This window comes from Antennarius striatus, chromosome 6 (assembly GCF_040054535.1).
Source record: "Antennarius striatus isolate MH-2024 chromosome 6, ASM4005453v1, whole genome shotgun sequence".
Classification (NCBI taxonomy): Eukaryota; Metazoa; Chordata; class Actinopteri; order Lophiiformes; family Antennariidae; genus Antennarius; species Antennarius striatus.
This window is the reverse complement of record NC_090781.1, coordinates 19,774,959-19,798,078: the sequence shown is the minus strand read 5'-3', so window position 1 is coordinate 19,798,078 and position 23,120 is coordinate 19,774,959. Positions and strand designations below refer to the sequence as shown.

Genomic DNA, 23,120 nt, shown 5'->3' with positions numbered 1-23,120 from the left:
GCTCTGGACACATCGCGGAGCCACGTTACATACATACAAATAAATATTAAACATAGAAAAGAAATCATCCAACACAGGCCTTGGGTATCTTTTATACTTCAGTCGTATTCGTCAGTTTCTGCTACGTCCCGGTTGTCCAGTCGTGTTTAGACAGACTTTCCTCCTCCTTACGTTGCTTCATATTTCCAATATAATTCATTTTTTAAAAAAGATATGAAATACAGAATGAACAAAGTTTAACATGAATGTGATTGAAAACTTCTTCTTTTAAAGTGTGCAATCTAATTTCCTGAAGGGACTTTGTAATAACAATCTATAATGGTGACATCCCTAGAGGCCTCCACTAATTAGGAGGAAAGAAATGTCAAAATGAAGCCGTTTCTTCCTGGTTGTGTGCTCTGCGTGAAGCAGAGAACACTGCAGCCTTTTTAAAGCAGCAGCTAAGCACCTCTTGTCCTCCATGAGATGCTGATACCACCCATCCACTTCTCAAGTGTCACAGCGTGCTGGGACCTCAAACACACATTGGAACAGGACGAGGCGTTCACGTTAACGACAGAGGAGGAGAAGGGAAGGGATGAAAAGAGGAGGGAGCAGAACAGGAGACTGAAGGCAAGAGGAACGGTGACTTCTCCAATGTTGTGGTCCGTGAAAAGCCCTGAGATGAAATGTGACAGAACGAGATGTTCACTTTCTGATAGAGGAGCAATGGTGGAAGAGACAGAGACAGCAGCAGCCCTTGCATGACCGAGAGAGATAAGTCTAAGATCGAACAGAGGCAGCAAATAAGAGAACGAAAAGAAAAACGCTAAGAACCTTCTCTCTATATATACGTGTGGATATTGTATGTAGAATTACAAAAACTAGAAGGGCACAAAATAATTCTGAAATCATCTTCTAGCACTTAAACTTTTGTCGTTTCCTAAATATTGGTGCATGCCATGGCGTGCACTGCACGCCGTGGCATGCATTAAATACCTATCAGACTCTGTTTCATTGATAATTCAGGAGGTGCAGAATTTTTTGTCTACAACGCGGTAGCCTCTCTGTCTCTTCGGGAGAGTGCTGTGCATAAATAATTAGTTTTAAAAAATGCATTGTACAACTACAATAAACTTAGATCTGACACATATAGTAAAGTAATTTTTTAAAATGTCTGTCACTAATGAATTTGTACGTTTAGTTCCACAAGTAGATTATCAATCTGTATTCTGTGTGCAGACACAGGCCTTCTAATGCGACCTGCATCTATTTGATGACATCATGGCCCTGTGTATATTGATTGGACGGGTGCAAATGGGACACGGCCACTTGGATTGATGTTTGTGTTTTGCTCACGTCAAATCTCTTTATCTAACCTCATCACCTCGACTTTACTGCAAATGAAGCGCTCAAAACTAAGATCAAACTGTGCAGGTCAACTGATATTTTAATTTAAAAATCCTCCACTGTGAGTGCAGAGAAAGCTCACAGTTTGTCCTCGTGACAATGAACATTAAAACAGCCTTATGGCATCAAACACTGCGTATACATCATTGGACACAATGGACCTTAAATATTAAACTGTGAGAGCAAGAGAAACATTGTTCACGTTAAGAAGGCTTTGTGTTTTTGTCACCCTCATTCTTTGTGATCAGGCCTGAGATCTCTAAAATAACTCCTACAAACGATTTGCTGCGTCAGCAGTGTTGCATTGTGTAGAGAGTCAATATGTCTTCATATAGTCTGCAGTATATTGTATAAAACAGTACAGGCTGTTCTTCTGGAGATTACAGCACTGAGTCTGGTTTGTTCACTGTGGACTTCTTTTTATTTGCTCCACTATGATGACAAATGTCCGGTTTTCATGGCGTCTGCTTTTTCTCTTTTCCGGTTTCGGAGCGAAGGTGCCGCCCTGACGATCCTCTGCATTGACTTTCCGTGCCTCTGACAGTCCACTGTCCAAAAGAGGGCTTTCAGCCGCCCTCCCTCCCTCTCTCCCTCCATCCATTTTTAATATGAACACAGCAAAAGTCTTCTAGAGGAAAAGAGAAGATAGACGAGCCACATGTCCCAGTGTGCTACACTGAGCTACACCCCTCTTTCTTTGTCTTCCTCTCCATCTCTCACTCTTTTTTTTCCTGAATAATGGATTGTTGTAAATCAGACCCGCTCCTCCCTTTTTCTTTTTCTTTTTGTTTTTGTTTTGAGCATTCCTCTCAATAAGACTTTAAGGCATTGCTGTATAATATAAACTGTACATTGTCTTCTTCACCTTTGCTATCATTTTTCCAGTCTGATTTGTGAAATCTGGGAGAGATAGATTAGAAGAGAGCACTGGTGGGAGAGAGAGAGGGGGGAGGTTTCATCAGGTGAATGCTGATTTGCAGTAACGACAGAGGCAGCGGGGGGGATTATTGTGCAGTATTGCACGGGTGTTGTCTGGGGCCTGGAAATACAAAGTGACAATATTGCATGATAATCCACAGGTCATAACAAGGTCACTCTTGCTTTTATGAAACGGTTGCCATGCAGCCAGTGCACCCATTGTGTTTGAAAGGTACACATAAATCAATCCCTATCCCTACATGCAAAAAACAAACCAACAACAACAACAACAAAAACTTAATCAACATCTTGCGTGTCTAACATCAGGATTGTTGTGAAGTGAAACTGTCCTTATCCTGTTAATGTCATGTCAGGATAGCTCAGGTTACAGCTGAGTTTGATAGTATAAAAACAACTAATTATCTACAGCGGGCTCTTCTCCAATGCTGACACAGCCATGCAGTGTAGAAATAAAACAATTTTCTTATAACAAGCTGTCTCAATGGACCCTTAACATCTTTAAATATTCAGATATTTTGTGTCTTCTACACGGGGTGTGAATGTGTGTTTTTGCAGAACACCAGTCTTGGTATCATGTCTTATTATTATGGCTGAAAGCATTTTTAGTCCTGGTGCATTGAAAGTCAAAGAAATTTCAATAATCGAGGTAGAATCTGAAGCAGATTGAGAGACTGACGGTGCAGATCAATCTTTTCCAAACAGTTTTTCTTCTAATATGACCTTCATCTAAATTCCCAACATCATCATTCATAAAATAATTCTTCACTAGAGTTAGATCATTCTTGAATAATGTGCTTTGACGCTGCAAATGGATGACAGACGACGCTGGTCTCGTGCTCCGAAGGGTTAAATGAGGTTGCGTTCGGCTTTGCTCCGCTGGCAGCCTTTTAGACATGCACAACCTGTTTTCAACTACAAATAAATAACAGGATGTATGAAAAGTAAAGGCCTTAACTAACACATATGACAACAATGGAGACTTGCAAACACCACAGATAGACAGTTGCACAGATCTCGGCCAGCATTACCCCCTATGGCCTCTCCCGGCTTAACGTGCTGTGCCATTCGTGCAAAGCGGTGTGTTGTGATGCGTGGTCTAGTGGAGCTAACAGAAGCACATGTGTTGTCTGCTAACTCTGATTAATGTAACAGACTGTACTGCGTTTTTCACCGGCAGCCCTGCTGTCCTGCCCTCACCTCACATGTCTGCACTCAGTCTGCATTTGAAGCCCAAGCGAGAGGGAGGCTCATTAAAAGATGAGTGCATTTCTTGTGTTGTTGCAGCGTGTTAGAATCCAAAGCAAACTACCGGAGGTTAAAATGTTGTACTTATTGTAGGGGGGGTCTGATAAGTTCACTGACACTGACACTAGCTTCTTTATTTTCATTTATTCATTGAAGAGATACTATAATAGCAACTCCTTGAAGTCATAGTTAAAGGCAACTGGATGAACTGCTCAGAAAATAACAGATTCCTCTTTGAACATTGATGGAATCTACTCACAGCATTTAATCAGTTACTTGATGATGAGGATGATGCTTTAAGAACATAAGTTTCGGTTCTGTCAGCGCCACAACTAACATTAATCTGCTGTATATCAGGAAGTTCCTACACACATATGTGGTAACAACTATTGTCCATATAAGGGTAGTTTGACTAGTGCAGTCTATTTTTATTCACTGGTATTTTTTCACTGACTTGTTGCTGGAACATAAAGCTACAACTAGGTTTAGTTTCATAGCTGCACAGCATCTTTTACAGTCTCACCGCTTGACTCCCACACGACCAAACGCACCCATACAGAGAGAACAAAATGGACGCGGTCTTCTGCATGCTGTCTGCTCCCTGAGCTATTTGTTTGTTGGTGTGTGCACTGTGCCGTGCCGTGCCATGCCGTGCTGCACCTCGCCGTGCGTTTGGATGTGATGCGACACGTAGCTGAGAGCTGGTCGAGGCCGCCATCGGTGATTCTTTCCCTACCACTGCCCTTTCCTGGCTTCCACGCAAGGGAGCAAGTGAGGTAGGCATCCAGACAGATGGGGGAAAAAAAGATGGCAGTAAAGCATACAACCCTTGGATTACCCCCCCCCCCACACACACACACACACAAACACACCATTTTTATTTCACTACCCCTCTTTTCTCTGCTCATCATCATCGTTTTCTGACATCCTGTTATAACTGTGTTAATGCGCGTGATGGATTCCTCTCCTGCTCATCTCCACAGACACCAACAACCCAGACGCTGGCCATCTCACACACTTTAATCCATCCACTCCACAGTACAGTATGCCCCTGATCTGTCTGACCCCTCCCTGCTCTGAGACTTGCACGCCTCTAACCACCCCCCTTCCTGCACTCCCTTGTGACCTCCTCCACCCCTCCCTTTTCCCTTGTCTCATCCACATCCCAATAAGCAGACATAGAAACACATTCATCCATACAGACATGCACACTGTGCCATGTTCAAGGAAATTACAAATACGCACAAAGTGTTCACACACACAGCCAAAGACACACACACACACACACACACACACACACACACACACACACACACACACACACACACACACACACACACACACACACACACACACACACACACACACACACACACACACACACACTTGTCATGTGATGTGTGTGCACCATGGGGTCCAGATGAGTGGAATCTCAGTATTGGCTCTCGCTACACTGAGCACCACAGGGGGTCTTAATCGCCACAAAAATCAACAAAGCCACAGTCACGAAGCGCCATCTCGATCACACACAAAAACACGAGCACGCACATATACCGTATATTATATACTGTGTGTGTGTGTGTGTGTGTGTGTGTGTGTGTGTATGTATGTATGTATGTATATATATATATATATATATATATATATATATATATATATATATACATACTGTATATACTGTATATACTGTATATATATATATTTCCACATATGGGAAGTACACAAAGAACAATAGAGAAACCCCCCCCCCGAAAAGCTCACAAAATATATTTGTGTTTTGACACGCTAAGTGAAAATCACAGCTGGACCATGTTTTGCAGTGGGACACACACCTCACAAGCTCTCACTCTCATTCACACCAAAAAAAGAAAATAATTTAGGAAAATTGGTGGGGGGGGGACATGGATAAGACCCTTAACTGCTTTAATCCCCTCTTAGATGCTTGCGTGATCTACCGCGCGTGTGATTTACAGAGAGAAATGGGATGAAATGGGATTTAAGCACAGAGAAACGAGCAAGTATTCATTCAATTGAAAGAAATGGAGAGAGAGAGAGAGGGAGAGGTGTGACGGAGGGAGCTGAAAAAAGTCCAGGTATGGTGTGAGGCTCTTGCTTTTGTTTTTTCCTGTCCAAATCTGCCGGCCATCGTTATATCACTTGATTAAACCTAATCCTAATACCTCTAATCCTCCCGCCACCCAAAAAACAAAAAAAAAAGAAAAAACATTTGAGTGCCTTGTACCCCTCAATAACATCACAAAATAGATTTCACTGTCAGTAAAATTATGAGTGTTTTGTTATGTTTATATAATAACAATAAGAATAATTGGGGGGGGGTTATTAAAGCATTCATTCATTCATTCATTCATTCAGTCAGTCATGTTTGTAACCCTGGTTTGTGGTATTTCTAACTTCCTACTTTCCAAAAATCATATAAGTGTATTCTGGTTTTGTTTCAGTGAGGATTAGAAAAAAATTAATTGCTTTGTCTGTTGGTGAAGATCTGTTGGATCTAGATTACTCCAGTCTCTCTGTTAATTCTTGACCTACTTATTTGATCCACGCAATTAAGAGAAAAACATGATACTCGATAGTTTTAATTGTATTTTCGTTTTGTCAGATTAGTCAGTGACTGGTCACTGACTGTAAATCTGATCAGATTTACTTGTGTCTCTGCAGCTCACATCATTCTAACATCAGCCCTGCATGATTTTGCTTTTGTTTAATTTTTAATCCTAGACTGGTCTGGTGTTAATTTGCACCTTAATATTTAAAGCTATACAGCACCATGAGGCATAGTGAACTGGGCTGACCCGGGAAGTGAGAAAAATGAACTACTGTACTTTAATTGATTTTTAATTGCTTTTGGTCAAAAACTCTTTAAATCATGATCTTTAAATAAGTGAAATTATTCCTCTTAATCTGTTACTGGATGATCCATGCTGCCAGCAGTGATGTGTAGCTAGGTACGTGTGTGTGTCTGTGTCTGTGTGTGTGTGTGTGTGTGTGTGTGTGTGTGTGTGTGTCCGGTGCGTGCTTGTGTTTGGACGTGACTGCATGCCTCTTCAGTCGTTAGTGATGGAATGCATGTTAGAGTGTGTGTTCGTGTGGACATGAATGGTATGATGTGCATTCATGTATGTATGTATGTGCATACGTGTGTGTGTGTATGTGTGTGTGTGTCTGTCTGGTGTCTGTGTGTAGCATTAAAGGTCCGTGTCCGTGACAGTGACCCTATTCTGGTGTTTTAATGAGCCAGATGGGTCACGACAGCTGCAGCAGTGGAGGCAGAGGTGCCTGATGGAGAGGATGAGGAAGATGAGGAGGAGAGGGAACGAAAGGACAGTTGTTTTGAAGGAGGAGGCGGAAGAGGAGAAGGAGGTGGAGGAGGAGGAGGAGGAAGGAGAAACGGATATAAAGAGGGCAAGGGAATTAGGGAAAAGTGGAGAAGTGGAAAGAATAGAGCGTAAATGTCTATCTGAACAGAGACATTTTCAATAAATTGTTACTTATCTTGCTTGCCTTAAACCCCCCGCCCCCTCCCTGCATGACAATGAGCAGACACACCCAGACAGGCAGGGAGTTAAAGAGACATCATGTAAATTAATTATGTTTCTTATCCTGCCAAGACACCAACTGCCCACCGAATGCCCCCCTCCGACCCCCACCCTGTCACTCCCCACCCCCCACCCTCCATCCACACCACTCCACCCCTTCTAAATGTTTCACTCCAGGCCAGAGGTAATAGCTTCATGTTTAATGGATGGTGCATGGAGGCATTCCCGGTGATAACATGGACTGTGTGTGTGTAGGTGGTGGGTGGGGTGTGGGTAGGGGGTGGTGGGTAGACATAGACACGTGTTGGAGGTTCAGGAACAGTGATGGTGCTCTGGGGTTACTTATTAAAGACGCTGAAATGACTTAAGGTGACTTTGTTTTTGTCTTCATGTGACCAGGACGTGAGAGCTCGACTAAAACATTCGTCCTGTATGTCTATATTTTCAGGGCTTTCTGAAGGCAAAATCACATTGAAGTTTGATCATGTGATCCCAGATCAGATACATGTCAAACTCAAAATTTGACAACATTCATGTGAATGGTCAGCTTGGATTCAGGAGGGGTTTTTTTGTGTGACTCAGCCAGTGTTGACAACATCAGTGAAGCTAATCGGCTATTCACTGCATCATGCCTGCATCTGCTACAAGCAGCTTAAACGTAACGAGTTTCCTAACAAGTATAATGTCTTCAGATGACTTGGAGTTAGATGAAGGTCAGTTTATTGAACGTGAACCGTCAAGATGACTAAATCCCATGTGGGAAGAAACTTGGAACTGAACAAAGAAACCTGTCATTTGAATGGAACTGCATCACTGATGTACCCTGAAGCACAATGCCTGTTTTGCAGTTACACAGTTCATGTTGACTCCATAATATGCATTTTTAATTAATGTATATACTGTAGAAAATAATTATCATATGAATTGAGATGTGAGTGTATGGGTTTCATGTGTTCCAGCATTGAGAGACGCACATGGAAAGGGTTGTGCGCACTCGAAGACAAAGAGGTTTGGTGTGTAGAAGCCAAGCATCTGTTGGCTGCTGCTTCGAATTGTTTCAAGAACAACAAGACCTCCTCCTACCCATTCTTTCTTTTTATCACCTCCGTGTTTCATTCACACTGTCTTTGTGTCCTTCTCCTCTCAGGTACTGTGTTTGTGTGTGTGTGACAGAGAGAGAGAGAGAGGGACAGATGGATTGGTTTTTGGTTGGAGTGCGAAGTAATCGTGTCAGTGCTCAGGGTAAGGGGTCTTCCCGCGGGGCCTTACTTAGTCACGTAACACACAACCCCAGGGGGTAACGCAGACATTCTGCCCTCAGGGTGTCTGTGTTTCAGTTTGTGTGTGTGTGGGTGTTTCCTGTTGTCTCAAGACGCTCATGTGAGTAAATTTTCCTTTGTATGTGTCTGTCTATGTCTTTTGTTTGAACCCGTGTGCGTGTTTGCGTTTGTACCTTCCTGGGTTTTAATGTGTGTGTTGGTCTGGGCATCTTCGGTCTCCTTTGTCTGCCCCTGTGATCTGTGTTTGTGCTGCTTTGTAGGAGTGTGAGAAATCTGTGTGTCCGTTTGTATGTGTGTGTGTGTGTGTGTGTGTGCGTGTGTGTGTGTGTGTGTGTGTGTGTGCGTGTGTGTGTGTGTGTGTGTGCAGTAGCCATAGCTACGCCATGATTCAACCCTGAGGTCGCTGGAACGATGAACTTCCCTCCCTCCGTTTTCATCGCTCATGCAAGTGATGTCATTAGGACACCACCACAACCAAACATGATACCACAATTTAATATGCACACACACGCTACATGTTACACACAAACATGCACACACACACCTGCATGAACCACAAGGAGACGAGCACATATGTTTTCAGATTGGCTTAGCAACCAAGCCATTTGTTTCCAATATTTATGTATAAGGTATCAATCCTAACAAACTGTTAGGAAACTGCGAGGATTTTCTGGAACAATTTTTCAAGACAATGAAGGGACTTTACCTCCTACATTCAGGAAAACCTAAAGGCAGGAGCGAGCTTCTATCCTACGTAGCCTAAATAGGATGTGCCTTAGGTTCAGCAAGGAGTCTGGCCCGTATCTAAAAAAAATATGGCTGCAAGAATGGCTTTCAGGACTGGGGTTATGGAAGCAGAGCCTTACAGGAAGTATGACAAATAGCCAATCACATGGGAGGTCAAATTTTACTCCACAGAAATACTGTACCTCAGCAGAAAGTACTGCTATAAATGGATTATAAATCATGGTGCTATTAAGAGTTATGATATGTTCAGTCTGATTTTTTACAGTTTTCTTCCACTCAACAACCAACAAACATAAAACAGAAGGAGTCTTATAGGTGACATCACAAGCAGCCCCTGTAAAATCTTGTTGTGAATCACTACCCGCAGCGCCTCCCTGGCAAACTCAGCTACGCCTATCCATGTATTTTTTTGTGCTTTTTCTTTGTTGGTGCCAATTTAAATGCTGCGTGTGTGTCTGTTTGTGTATCAAGCATTGCTGTGGCTTGGTTTGCCCTCCGGTCACTTTGACATTGTGTATTGTCCCTTTGTTTTCAGTCTTCATGACGTCGCTCTTAGTGGTGACGTCATAAATGCACGGCCATCCTCCAACACGCATACATTATGCATTATTGGAATGCGACTCCCACAGTCACACACACACACACACACACACACACACACACACACACACACACACACACACACACACACACACACACACACACACACACACACACACACACACACACACACACACACACACACACACACACACACACACACACAGTAGTTCCTGCTGTATCTGTGCCTGCAGAAATCAGGAGGACATCTGCACAGTAAACACTAAAACCCTAAAACCCCCTGAGCCCCTGTCCCAAATATTGCTCATACTTGCACGCACTCACTCTCCCTTGGTCTCAGTATCTCTCTCTCTCACACACACACACACACACACACACACACACACACACACACACACACACACACACACACACACACACACACACACACACACACACACAGTAAAAACATAACAGCCCATATTCTCCTGAGTGCTCTCTGTAGGAACACAATGTAAGACATTGTCATGTTGTGCAGCATTTTCCTCTCCCACACTAATACACTTCTTCCCCTTCAGTTCTTTCCACTCTGTCCCATTTTTTCTTCCGTCTGACTCAAGACCTTCTCAGGGGTAAATGACCGGCGTGAGGGTGTTTTCAACCCTTGACAGTGAGACCATTGCTACGCACAAGCATCCAAACACAGAAGAAAGCTGTAAATGAACTCAGGCAAAAAATAGAATCTACAGTATATTGTCCATTTTGGGCATTCACCTATCAGAAGGTCGATGATTCAATTGTCATGATACGTACATGTACAGGTATCTTTAACCAAGATACTAAACTCCAATTCGCTTCCTAGGTTGCTGTAAATATGGGATTCCACTGCTCCTCAGGGATAGGTCCAATTCAGAGAAAAACCTTCCCATGTCGGATGAATAAAAAATACATGATATTGAACAGATATGAATGAAACGTGCAATTCCATCTCCATATCTGTGTTGTAAATAATTCTCTTTCAGTTCATAAAAATGTGCCATCCTCAGAGGAGAACTAAGAAGAACTACGAAACTATTTGTGACACAATAGTGTGAGTCCACTGAGCAACAAATAATAAAAAAATGTACCAAAAACGTAAATTGCTCTAAACTGCAAAAACCTGCAAAGGGACGGTGAATATGTTATACGTTACCACTAGTACTGAGACTGTTTTTTTTTTCTGTATTTCACCATGGATACTAGAAGATAGAATCTCACTGTCAGAAAGTCATGAGGCAGACGTAACCTCAACCTCGACCTGTTATGGATCGAGAGGTAACTTGGCAAGCTGAGAAGAACGATAGAAAGAAAGAGTCAGAGGGAGAGACTCTTCTAATAGGCCTCACCTGTCAGTCGTTTGTCACGTCAAAATGAGCAGAAAGTCACGTCTGCCAAACCTCTTTTCAACTTTTATTTTGAAGGAAGTGAGAGAGGCAGAAGGAGAGAGAGAAGAAAGTTTATCAATGTCTTTTTTTAACATTTGCTTAAGAGTCCATTAGACTGTAGACTGAATGAAAGTTCTCTAATTTTGATAGTGTTCAGTCCTTTACCGAAACTAATATTACAATGTAAATTGTGTTGATTTCAATATCACAATGCACATCTGTTAAACTCACATGCGGCGTCAAGAGGAGGAGCCCTCTGATGACACCTAACCTAATTTTCATTTAATTTTCAGCAGCTTTTCATCTGATTATTGAATCACTGACCTTTAAATTGTTCAGCACTATTGGCATTCCCTTTCCCAGAGCTGACCTTCTCTGGTTATGTGATTTTCTTTTCTCTCCTTTCAGCGTCTGCCCTCTTATTGTCACAAACAGGATATTTCTCATCAAAGGTTCAGCATCAATTACCGGCGAGTGGGGCCAAAGCTGGACCAGACCACAAAGACTTTTGACACGATGATATATAACTCTTTTTTAACATTTGTCGTCAATGGAATGTTGAGCAGACGGACAGCCAGCTCAGCAGAACCACTGTGGGATTACTCTGTAAATATAAAGCGCCCACTAAAAATGTGCAACTCATGGTGGATGCGGGTGTCCAAACGGCCGTTTGACCTGGTGCCTCGATGGCAGGAAGACAAACACAAATCTATTGACATTTGTCTTCCTGTCAGTTTTGTTTGTGAGTTTCTTTCGCCTTGTTGACAGCAAGTAGGAGTCTATTTGTAGCATCCTGACGTGGGAGCCATCAGCATGTCAGCCGCATTTCAGCCGCCTTTCTCCCACTTATCACCACGAAGATGAAAGCTCGCCAACATGATCTTTTCCCATTTAATCCGAAAGACGTAACAGCTGGAAGAAAAGACACAGAGACAGAGGTAGAAACATCATTCTGTTCTGTCAGACAAGTGTAAAAATAATATTAGAGTATCTGTGTTCTGCTCTGAATCGCTGTCAGATAAAAAGATGTTTTTGACACCAGATTTGTCTGAATGATGGAGTCGGCACGTAAATCTCAATTTTTACTATATAGAGCTTTGATATTTCACTTCTCAAAGCTCCATACAATAAACCATACAAAGCTGAATTCAGTTTTTGAGCTGCTTCTCAAAATTATCTGCGATGAATGTGGCATTTTTTTAATGCATTTATTTAAAATGGGCCCAGATGTTCAATTCACCCACTCCAAAGGGTTCATTGACTCTGAAATAGAATGGAAATTAAGTGTTAATGAGCTGACATCAAGCACATTTGTGTAACACTAAATATTCTCAGTAGGCTTCTCCGTTCCAAAGAATATTCTTTTTTCCACCTTGTTTGTATAGCTGTTGTTTTTTCAGTGATCTTTTAACTATGAAAAATGAAGCGGGTGTTTGAAGTTGGTGGAGAGCTTTTGGAAAATATCACACACTTCAATAATTTAATGACAATTTAATAACATACCTTTGGATGCCACACCACTGTCAATAACACCTGATGAGATTGCTTGAAAAAAATTTATTGGATAAGATCATTTTCTCCTTTCAGTTATCAAACGTATGAGAATTAATAATAATTGCCGTAGACCCAATTTTTTATATAAGTACAAAGGAGTCACTTTCACAACAAATCAAATGCCTCCAGATTTCAAACTCTGTTGACTAAACACCATAGGTCTTGTACTGTACATTCTGATATACAGATGTTATATACTTTCTTCCTTTTTGTGGCATTGTATCTCACTCTTCAACAAATTGTGTTTGTTCTTCCCCTCAGATGGCGCACAGCGAGACGGTGTGTCGTTACTGCGGCGTCAGCTACCTCATTTACCACGAGTTCCATCAGCTCACCACCCAGCTCGCTCAGATGGAGGCTGAGCTCCAGGAACTGAGGGAAATCACAGAGAGGGAGAAAGCCCAACGACATGCACTGGAGCTGGGCCGACTGGAGTGGGAGAGGGCACTTCATCTAGAGATGGAGAGACAGGCAAAGGAGGAAGAGAAAACCAGAGAAGAGCTAGAAAACAAGAGCAAAGATACAGAAAGAGCTCTGAGAGAGGAGTTTGAACGAAAACATGAGACGAAGTGGAGAGACATGAAAGAGGAGTTTCTGAAAATCGGCAAAGAAAAAGAGAGACAGCTTGAAAGAGAGCTGGGCAGCTTAGAGAAGGAGAGACTGACGCAGCTGAGAGAGGAGCTGGAGAGGAGGATGGAGGAGGGAGAGAAAGTTCTGAGAGATGCACTTCAAAAGGCCAATAAAAATTCAGAGGAGCTGAGAGAATACCAACAACAGCTGGAGGAGAGGTGAGATGTGGATGTGTTTGTCTGTGTTTCCCATCCCTGGTGTGAAATGATCACTAATACCAAGCTTCATGTGGGCAATTATTCTGTGAGTCATGCTGTTAACACAAAACACACAAATGCTCTCTGAGATGCATCAGAACTGTATCCCACTGTCTGGTGTGTGCATGTGCATCACTGACACAAGATTTGCAATGTAATTATATATTCCACTGTCCGATTAGACACTTCATCACCCACCAGCTAGAAAATGGTGAAAAAAAGCCTGTATTTGACAAACCCCCCACTTATTTTGTCAGAACACTGATTCTTGCACTTCCAGTTCTTCGATAATTGTCCCTTTCGCGACGTAGCAAGAGATAGTCAAAAAATAACCAAATTTAGAGTTCTTACGTGATACTTACATCGTCACACACAATGCCTTTGACATCCCGAATAATAACAAGTGTCAGATTTTAATAGCCTCATCCCTCTGAGCAGGATGCACGTAGCATCTTTGCGTAAGCAAACGATCTCTGGAAGACACATCGTTTTTTGCTTTGAGCTGCTTTCACATGCTTGGAATAGTGATTGGTTTGCTCCACCTCTAACCATTGGGTGGTGACTGGACACTGGACCACACTAAGGCCCAGTCTCTATGACTTGGGGTCTTGTTTATCACTAGTTGATAGCAGCTGCAGCATCAGGTTTGAATAGAACTAGAATACAGTACTTTCATGTTTGCGAGGGACGCCTGAAAAGGGACCAGAAGTGGGATTTCCAGCAGGAAAGAAATCTACTGGGCAAACTGCCACGGCAGCAATGACCCGACTGTTGGATCTGTTTGCCAATGTATAAATGTCTGTAATAATTATCTCAACTGTAAAGTTATTTCATCGACTGATGACATGATGAATAGCCTCCCATTTCCACCACTATCCCTCATAACTCTGTAATGAGGGGCAAGTCCAAACATGAGGGGCAGTTAAAAATGAGGGGTTATGGTTAAAGTGAAGAACTGGGATCTGCCTGGATCTGCTAGAATGATTTATAGGAAAGTCTTACTGTACATTTCAAGCCTTCATTAAAGCAGTACAGTTACTGTATTAAACAGTTACAGCGTTATATAAAAGAACATTTCAGTTTTATAATGTATTATATTGTTTTTCTTGATGACTGTCATTCAAATAATAACACCAAAGTCTAATTCTGGAGCTTTGATGACCATCGTTTGAAGTTCATGACACTTTTCAGGGCCACCGAGGGACCTGAGCAGCCTGGAAGGAGGTTTGTCTGGTTTAATCTCTTTTAATTGTATTACCCAACACACACATTCAACAGGTTCTCTTGTTAGCTCAGCTGGAAACCGTTCAGGTATACACCCTGAGCGCACACAGACACAGACACACACACACACACACACACACACACACACACACACACACACACACACACACACACACACACACACACACACACACACACACACACACACACACACACTGCTTTCACTCATCGATACTCTGATACCAACATAAAGAATGCCATTTAATGTGGAAATCTGACTTATTTTTATACTTTTCTCATCCTGTAGGTAAATTAAACCCACTATCAGATACTTAGTGCGACATTTATCTTCTATTATTAGGTCTTTTACTAGCTGTGTTTACATTGTGGTAATATATAAGCAGAGATAACAGTGCAGAAATGTCAAAGACAGGCTTAAAGGTCCGGCTTGTATCGGCTCGTTGTCGATTCGCTCTTTGTTTGTGTGCGTGTCCTCAGTCCACTCGTCCAGCCTTCTGCGCTCTGGGTCATCCGTATGTTGTTGTGGGTAGGGTAGACTGGTGAGCCAATCCACTAATGTAAGCTGATTATGCCTCACATACACTGCCTCTCACTGAATCAAACACACACACAAACATACGCACAAACACAGTTGTGTTCTGGAGCCTCGTGGCCAAGTGTGGGTCAGGAGGTCAAAGTTCATTGAGAGCTAATGGTTCACGACACACTGTTGCGTGAGAGGCCAGCCTGGGGCGACAGCTGTTGAGTTGCGTCCCTCTTTATGATTTCGTTGTGAATTCGCACTTAAATGTAGTAGGGTTATTTTTTTAAAAGTGAATTAAAGATTGATTCTTAACCTCTTTACCAACTAATTGAATTCTTACTCTCTTTCTGTCAATCCACAAACACTCACACCGGCAACACGCCAGTGTTTTAGTGCAGTCGTAGCATCAGTTGATGCTCACACAGGAGGTAAGATTAAAAGGAAAAAGAGGGAGGGAGAGGAGGAGAAATATAGCATGTGAGTGGGAGATAATTAGGATGTTCTGAATGCGTGGCTACACAGCAGGAGTGTAACTCTGTTGTTAGGTGAGGGATTTAATCGAGCTTTTGTCTCGAGATTATCTAATTTACAATTAAAGGACAGCAAATTATACACTAGAGCTGATATAAATATCTCTAGCCAGAGGGTTTTCTGAAGGTTGTGGCCTTTCTGATAGAGTTTATATGTGTTGTGTTTAGGTATCCTAATACAATCATGAACTGAAGCCACACACACACCCATCTTTCCTCGTCCTCCCTAGACATGTTCTTTCCTTCCTCCTCTCTGATCTTTTGTTAGTTTTACAGGATAGCGTAAGTGTGTGTTTGAGACATGAACGTTTGAGAGTGTGTGAATGCGCATGTGTGTGACGGAGACACAATCCAAGATGGGTATTAATGTGCAGAGTGTAATTAAATCTGATTTTATAACGCCACCTGCCAGACAAGCTCAAACACAGAAGAGATGGAGCACTGCCAAACAGAAAGGAAGAGGCAGGGAAACGAGAAAGAGACGTATGCCATGTTCATGTCATATTACACATTTTACAGATTATGATTTGTCTGTTTATCAAATGCAAATAGACAGAAGTGAGTCATAAGGCCCATTTATCGTAACAAGCACACTTAACTGGGGTGGCAGTGGCTCAGTGGTGGAGCAGATGTCTTGAAGACGGATCGCCCGGCCATCGGTGAATCGATTCCCGCTCCCGCCATGACATCCCTTGGAGTGTGAGCTGACAGTGGGAGGTGTCAGCTCACCTCCCAGCCACTGCCAAGGCGCCCTTGAGCAAGGCGCCGTCCCCACTACAACCTGCTCATTTGGGGCTCGACCTCCGTGCGCGACCCGTCACTCTTCCTCCCTTGGACTAATTGCATGATTAAAGACCCCTAGTGTGCTGTGTTTCAGGGGCCTTGTTCACAACACTGTGTGATGTGATAAGACTAACACATACAGTATATATGCATGTACAGAGAGTGAGAAGAGAATTTCCCCTCTGGGGATCAATAAAGTGTGAATTATTATTATTATTATTATTATTATTATTATTATTATTAACTATTGTTAAGTATCGTGATCTTGTAAAAAGATGGCTGAAATTAAATATACGTACATGTAAAAGCATTTCAATCCTGTTCAGAGACACTCCAAAAATTCTCAGTATTGTAAAAGTAATCAGCCATGATTCATTTACTCTTTGTAATCACAGTTTGACCCTTCTCACATGCCATACTTTCTGTTTAATGCTCTATATTTACATTTTTTGGGATAATCTGTTCAAAACTCTTTACAAGTCAGTTAAGAGTACCTCAGGGGTAAAACCTACCCCTTAGTAGAGCAAACTGATAAACATGTATGGACAGACCGAGCACATTTAAGCAAAGACAGGTTGAAACATATCATGCAGCTCGAGCACATGCTGATGGAGTTGAAAGGAGTGTTGGGAAACTTGATACACTCTGTTTGTTTCACCGTGGCTGGGTTCCTGATCAGAGCAGAGCCTGGGCGTGCCTCAGTTTGTACCTGATTGTGTGTCAGCGTGTGTGTGTGTGTGTGTGTGTAATGAATCTGCATATGCGTGAGCATGCGCATACAAACAATTGGACACCTGCAATAGGTAAAATAATCTCCTGTGTATGGTAACAAAAATTTGAATTGGCAGTTATGAAGAGTGTGATTAAAAAAAAAGCATGAGACCACACGCAAAAACACACTCAGAGCTGGATGGTTCAAAACTGATAAGACGATGAAGAGAGATGAACGATGGATAACAAATAGAGTCATCCATTTGTAGGAACGGCAGATTAATTATGTACTCATGTGGTTTCAATTCACAATCCAGCGACCACAGAAACAATACACCAATCAATATGGAGTTTGTATATGTGTGAGGTAATGCGCTAAGTCTGTTATGTATGGAATCACACAGCCAGCATGTGGGGTACGAGCAGCGATCGAAGTTCATGTTCACATTACCACATCAGACCACATGGACTGAGACACACACACACGCATGCATATGCACGCACGCATGCACGCACACACGCACACACACACACACGACCTATATTCGGCTCTACTGATGGCTCAACTCCATTGTGGGGCTCATGCCAGCAACATAAACAAAAACAGTAATGTGTGTCTGAAGAATGCGGAAACACACCCACGCGCTCACACACACACACACACTCACACACACACACACACACACACACACACACACACACACACACACACACACACACACACACACACACACATAATGACAGTTTATTTGGCAATGAAGGAGAACATGTTGAAGAAGTATCATAGCAACCCCCAAATGAAACACATGGGCGCAGCGTTTGTTTTGAGATTGAGTTGAAGTCAACTGGAGGATATCACGATGATATCATAGTTTGTGCGTGCGTGCGTGCGTGCATGTGTGTGTGTGTGTGCTGTTTTAATGATCACAATCATTGTTATGGCATCTTTACTGTAACACCATAACAGCAGACAACAAAACACATCCATCAAGTGCTTTGATAACTTGGACTGAAATAGTTGTCCCCCAAACTTTTTCTATTCTTCTTTCAACCCCCCACCTCCCCAAACCTCTACAGGTCGAACTAAGGCAAGTCACAGTAAACACAGATAGAAATAAATGGTAAGTGTGTAAATTGATACAGAACAATAAGCGGTGACAGGACACTCATGTTTTCTATCTGCCTTGTCAAACAAATAATATTCTGTTTTTGGACAGTGTAATCTTGCGGGAAAAAGCTCTAGCTGTGCAACATTTAGTACATTTGGTGGTTTCCAGTTCCACTCTACTTTCTGGCAGCTGTGAGAGCATCTAACACGAGGCGCCAATTCTTTACAGTTATTTTTGAGGACGAGGTGTCATTAAGTAATCGCTTCAAGTAGGGTTGCCTCTCCTAATAATATCAGACATAATACTTGAGTTTTCTCAGAATGTATTAATCCATTTATGAAGAAAGGGGTCGGTGTCTGAAGTCACAGCAGGGATTACCTCTAAGATTCATGAGGTATTGGATCAAACCTATGAATAAATTTATAGTGTTTCATTTGATGCTTTGGATTTGTGGATGACAGGGATGAATTTGACCATATGGTGTTCACTCTAGCTATGAAGAGATTGTAATATGTCTGCTCCGGAGTATATTAAATGCCAAAGATTTATATAAGAACTTGCTTATATATGTATAAAGGTCAAAGATAAACGAGAAATAAGATACGAGTGACGTGCTCAGAAGTTTATTGAACCTTTGATGATCCTTGATTTCAAGGAACCCTTGTCGTCATATAATGTCTCATACGATATGAACGCCTTTTTGTCATCCCGCTGCTGGGAGAAAATTGTCTTTCAGCTTTTTAATTGTACAAAAATGTGAAAGCTGCACAGTGTGTGTGACTATCTGTGGGTGTTGATGTCTCTTAGTTTGTTACCTCCTGTCTGCGCTCATTTTTAGTCAAAGTAAAATGGCTTTTAGCTTTCACATTTCTTTCTGCCGAGTCATTGATCTAAACGGTCTTTTAACTCGCACACATGCACAAACGCAGTGGGTGAACAGATGACGCTTTGATATGGAGAAGCTTTTATGTTCCTCTAATGATAAGAAAAAGCCAGACCGAACACACACACACACACACACACACACACACACACACACACACACACACACACACACACAACCACAGTTAGTCGAGCGCTCATTAAACAGTTCTACGTGTAAGTCCAATTCACAGAGGTCCATCGCTGACCACAATGAATCCCAAGAAAAACTGTGTGAACCCAAACCTTTTACCTCTCAACCAAGAGTATAAAGATTATTAGATTTGATTAGATTCAACTTTTTTGTCATCACACATGTACAAGTACAAGGCAATGAAATACTGTTTCACAATGCAGGAACTTGTGGCTGGAGACACCCCCATCTAATTAAAAGCAACAATGGCATTAAAGAAACAATTGACCTTAAAGCTATTATTTGAAGCTGTTAGTTGATTTGGATAATCAGACAGGAAAGTAGAATGAATGTCTGAAGCCAAGTGATGACAATAGTACATTTGATTTAACTCTAATTGTGAGCTTGGAACAAACAGTGGATAAGGAGACATAATGTCACAGAACATTCTGTCCTCAGTCAGGTTGCTCAAAATTAGCCTGTTACGGAAAGTTAAGTGTTGCTTTGTGTGACGTTGACCTTCAGTACAAAGCTCTGAAAATATTAAACAACACAAAACTTCTAACGTGTTCGACGCACTCACTCCGAAATAAAATCAGTTTGACTTGGAAGGTCATGATAATACTGTGTCGTTGATGTGTTCGAAGGATTGTTCATGTGCGTGCATGCTTGTTTGTGTGTATAGCGTGTCCAGGGTGTCACATGTCCTGATGGGGCAGTTGATTTGGGCTGCTGGTAGGGGGTATCTCTAATCTGGCAGGCGGTCGCTGGCGCTGTGATACGTAGTTATTCCACTGACAGCCGACGCCCTGGGAACAGGAGCTCAAGCTCAAGCACACAAAGCACACACAGATTTGTGTACACACACACACACACACACACACACACACACACGCACACACGCACAAACACCCCTCTCAAGGCAGTGTTCTTTCTGATCTCGCTTTGGGACCGGTGGGGACAGATGGGTGAACAGTAGGAGTCTGGGCTGCCATCATTCCAAAAGCATTCATGCACAAATACACACATGTCACACGACCACATGGACACAAACACACAGAGGTTCACAAACTAACCCAGACTTGGTCAGAGTGGCAAACATTCAAATGAACACGCTAAAATGGAAAAGGAAAACACACTCACAGGCTAAGTTAGCTTCGCTATGGTCACAGTATGAATTTACATGTAAACACCCAATCAGACACAAATATTTCTCTCTCTCTCTCTGTATCTGTCTCTGTCTCTGTCTCTCTCTCTCTCTCTCTCTCGCTCTCTCACACACACACATACACATGCACGAACGCAACCATTACACCCATATCCTGTTCGACACAGTCTCATCCTGCTGTTCATGCAACTAATCACAAATAGTGAAAAATAACATTTATCTTTGATTTAATTTCTGTTTATCTATGATACTTTCTCCTCTCAGGCCACAAAATCAGTGTAAGTACATTACGTTGATCCAACACTGATAGAGAATGAGAAAAAGAGAAAAAATATGACCGATTTTTAAATAATTTTTCTTCAGTCACACCCCTACCAACACAGCATGAGCACTTTCTTCATCTAAGACTGAAGCTCCGTGCATGGATGATTATTTTTTACCTTTTCAGACCAGTCCAGGCTGGAGAGAGGCGACCAGATGAAAGGCTCACTTGCCATCGATCGTGAGCTTTTAGCTGCATCTTCATTTGCTGAATGGCGCTGGTTCAGATGTCATCAGAATCATCAATGTGAACTCTGGTATCAAGTGGTATCAAGGCATCATATAGAGCAGTTTAACGCTTTGAATCTTTAATGGATGGACCCTCAAGCTTTCTTGCACTTTCTCATTTGTTTATTTCTAAAGTGCTGCCAACAAGCAGAAAATCCCCGGGCTGGATCGCTGCATCTCGCTCAAATTACCGTTCTTGTTTAAACTCAGTTGTGATTACTACCTGTCTGATTTTAGTCTCTATTTGTCTAGTCTGCTCCTTGTGATAGCGACTGCTCATTATATTTATTACTTTCTCCCTCTGGCTGTCGGTCTTGTTTGTGGGATTGTCTCTGTTGTGTCCAGGTCACGCAGTCTCACTGCGTGTTTGATTGCACTTTTTCTCAAGTCTGCTCAAGTGATTCTTTTGTCTGGATTCAGGCAGTCTAAAAACACTCACAGGGTACAGGTCATCCCAATAACTAGTCTTGTTCGGCCGTATTTTTCAAAATATTGTAAAATCTTTAGTCTTATGCCAATATTTTTTTCTGGCTCTTAAAACTGAATGCGTACACCTTGAATAGAGCGTCAGTAGTTTGGAAAATTTATAAAAAATTAATATAAATTGGATTGACCCTCATTTTTTAATCCATTATTACAACTTACCTTTAAGTCTTTCTCAAGATCTGTAGTTCTTTCCTCTTCAAATTATTTTGCATGTCAATTATATTAACAGTTGCATCTCTCCTGTGCTGACTCTGCTCATATTCATACATAATCCTATATTATATATTGAATTAACTGAAACAAGATAGGATGTGCTAAGTGGGGAAGCCCATCTTCTCATATCAGTTACCCCCAAGGAACGTTTTAATTTCTCATTTCATTCCATTTTGTCGCGATCATCCTCTCCTCTTGATCATTTCACTTACATCGTCTATAAGCTCATTTCACCACATGGGAGTAAAGTGGCGTTATCTACTGCTGAGACTCCCTCATGAGTGGCCATTGCTCAAGAGTGCCTCATTCTTCTTTTCCTCTTGACAGATTGGCAATTGCAGTTTCCACGAAGGAAGAAGTGGAGCGGCTACTAGAAAAAGAGAAGGAACGAGATGAAATTCTCAGGTAAGGAAATCAACTAAAGAGAGAGATAGATGAAACAACATGAAACAGCGAGGGATGTGATATTATGATAAATGTTTCGCAAAGCAAGATGGGGATGAAACACTAAAGCAAAAGATTAAAAAAAGCAAAGTGCAGACATTTCTCCTGATTAGCTGACAGCTCCTTGACCAGATGCATAACAGGAAGTCCAGGACAGATGGGAAACAACTGTCTGAGATGATAGAGGGTAACCATTAAAGGAGAATAAAACTAGGACAGAGAGGAAATTCAGCGGAGCCTCTTGAAATGAATGTGGAGATTGTGAAAGACAAGAGCAGTGAGCGATAGTAAAAAGTTGAGGAGAGAGGTGGATGTGAAAAGAGTGGGAGGAAGGTGAGTAGACGTCAGGGACCAAAAGTCAGGACTCTGACATTGAAGTCTCCTCAGCGATGAAGCCATCAGGTCGACTAATGCCAGCAGTCTCTCTGTTTTTCACCATCTCCCAGATTTGGTCCATATCTGTCCCTTCCTTCGGTTTGTCAGACGGATGATTTATGCCATCTGACATTATGAAACCGGCTCTCGTGACAAGAAACCGGCGCCCGTGCCCTGCTCGCCTCTGCATGCAGGCACACACTCTCTCTTCATGTCCCCCTGCTCATTCAATCGCGTACAAGACACCATTCACTTTTGATCATCTTTAGCCACAAACCATGGATAAGAAAAAATAAGAACCACTCGAACTGCAACATCGCTTTCCATGCAAGACCCAGGCGAGTTTCTGTAAATGTCTGAACGGGCTTGTCTTGTTGCAGGTGAATTTGTGTGACCGTGCACGCCTGTTCGCACCGACATGTGTGTTA

At 42.2% G+C, this 23,120-nt stretch overlaps 1 protein-coding gene across 1 annotated transcript in view; it reads left to right on the top strand.

Moving 5' to 3' along the window:
* lekr1 (Leucine-, glutamate- and lysine-rich protein 1) overlaps window positions 1-23,120 on the top strand; it is a 67,377-nt gene that overhangs the window by 6,234 nt on the left and 38,023 nt on the right. Inside the window, exons 3-4 of the mRNA XM_068316518.1 lie at window positions 12,937-13,463; window positions 22,201-22,278. Coding sequence (XP_068172619.1) covers window positions 12,937-13,463; window positions 22,201-22,278 — 605 coding nt within the window. The remainder of the gene's footprint in view (window positions 1-12,936; window positions 13,464-22,200; window positions 22,279-23,120) is intronic.